Raw genomic sequence first — 1519 nt, 5'->3', positions numbered from 1 at the left:
GACTGGTTTAGGTATTATATCATTGTTCTTCCTTCTGACATGACTCTATGTATGGTCTTTCCTTCACTCTCCGGAACTATATACACATAATCTGCTACATGGGTTTTAACCCTGGAGAGAAAACCTGCTGTCTGAAACCAAGCAGAGTCTCAGAATCAGGGGTTGAGGAGAAGGAACGATCATGAACAAGAGCTAGAGAAGATCTCTCTTTGGGAGATCCTTTTCGGTCCATATTTGGCAGTGTCACAGAATATATATCCCGTGCCTACAGAATTTACAGAGCATCGCTTTTTCCCTTCTGCTGCTTCTTTTGGCAGATGTGAACAGCAAGGAGATGCAACGTGGAAATCAGACTTCCGTGTCTCACTTCATCTTAGTGGGGCTGCACCACCCACCACAGCTGGGGGTACCGCTCTTCCTAACCTTCCTTGTCATCTACATCCTCACCGTCTCTGGGAATGGGCTTATCATCCTCACGGTCTTGGTGGACACCCAGCTCCACCGCCCCATGTACTGGTTCCTATGTCACCTCTCCCTCTTGGACATGACCATTTCCTCTGCCATTGTCCCCAAGATGTTAGCTGGCTTTCTCTTGGACAGTAAGATTATTTCCTTTGGAGGCTGTGTCATCCAGCTTTTTTCATTCCATTTCCTGGGCTGCACTGAATGCTTCCTGTACACGCTTATGGCTTATGATCGATTCCTAGCCATTTGTAAGCCTTTACATTACGCCACCATCATGACCCGCAGTGTCTGTAACTATCTAGCTATTGGCACCTGGCTGGGAGGCACCCTCCACTCACTTTTCCAAACAAGCTTCATATTCCGGCTGCCTTTCTGTGGTCCAAACCAGGTAGACTACTTCTTCTGTGATATTCCTGCCATGCTGCGTCTAGCCTGTGCTGACACCACCATCAACCAGCTGATCACCTTTGTGGACATTGGATTCCTGGCCCTCACCTGCTTTGTGCTGATCCTCACTTCCTACGGCTACATAGTGGCTGCTATCCTGCGAATCCGGTCTGCCGACGGGCGCCACAACACCTTCTCCACCTGTGCCGCCCACCTCACTGTCGTCATTGTCTACTACGTGCCCTGCACCTTCATTTACTTGCGCCCTGGCTCTCAGGAACCCCTGGATGGAGTGGTAGCTGTGTTCTACACAGTCATCACTCCCTTGCTTAATCCTATCATCTACACACTCCGCAACAAAGAAATGAAGGCAGCCTTATGGAGACTGGGAGGTCGCAAGGTCGTGAAGCCTCACTGACTCCGTGCATCACAGACATGCAGGAAATGCTAAAATTTAGGGTATCTGATGGGACACCAGATAATTGTGGAGCTTTAAGAGAGAAAGAGAATGAAGAATTCAGACAGAGAGTTGAAGACTCCTAGATATGGAGGTGGGAACCTTGGAAAGTTCTATATTGTAACCTACTTTTGAACATGATTTTTCCTGTTTCCTCCTTGACTAGCAATGGAAATCAATCAAAACAACTCAAGGATGATAACATGCAGA

At 47.9% G+C, this 1519-nt stretch overlaps 1 protein-coding gene across 1 annotated transcript; it reads left to right on the top strand.

The window, feature by feature from the left end:
• Positions 1-301: 301 nt before the first annotated feature.
• Positions 302-1270, top strand: LOC120874393 (olfactory receptor 10G6). The gene has a single exon (XM_040255763.1). The coding sequence runs from the start codon at positions 335-337 to the stop codon at positions 1268-1270; it is 936 nt and encodes a 311-aa protein (XP_040111697.1). The 5' UTR covers positions 302-334.
• The last annotated feature ends 249 nt before the right edge of the window (positions 1271-1519 follow it).

This window comes from Oryx dammah, unplaced genomic scaffold, assembly GCF_014754425.2.
Source record: "Oryx dammah isolate SB20612 unplaced genomic scaffold, SCBI_Odam_1.1 HiC_scaffold_15, whole genome shotgun sequence".
In the NCBI taxonomy this organism is placed as follows: domain Eukaryota; kingdom Metazoa; phylum Chordata; class Mammalia; order Artiodactyla; family Bovidae; genus Oryx; species Oryx dammah.
Note: the sequence above shows the minus strand (reverse complement) of the source record. Positions and strands in the feature narration are given on the sequence as shown.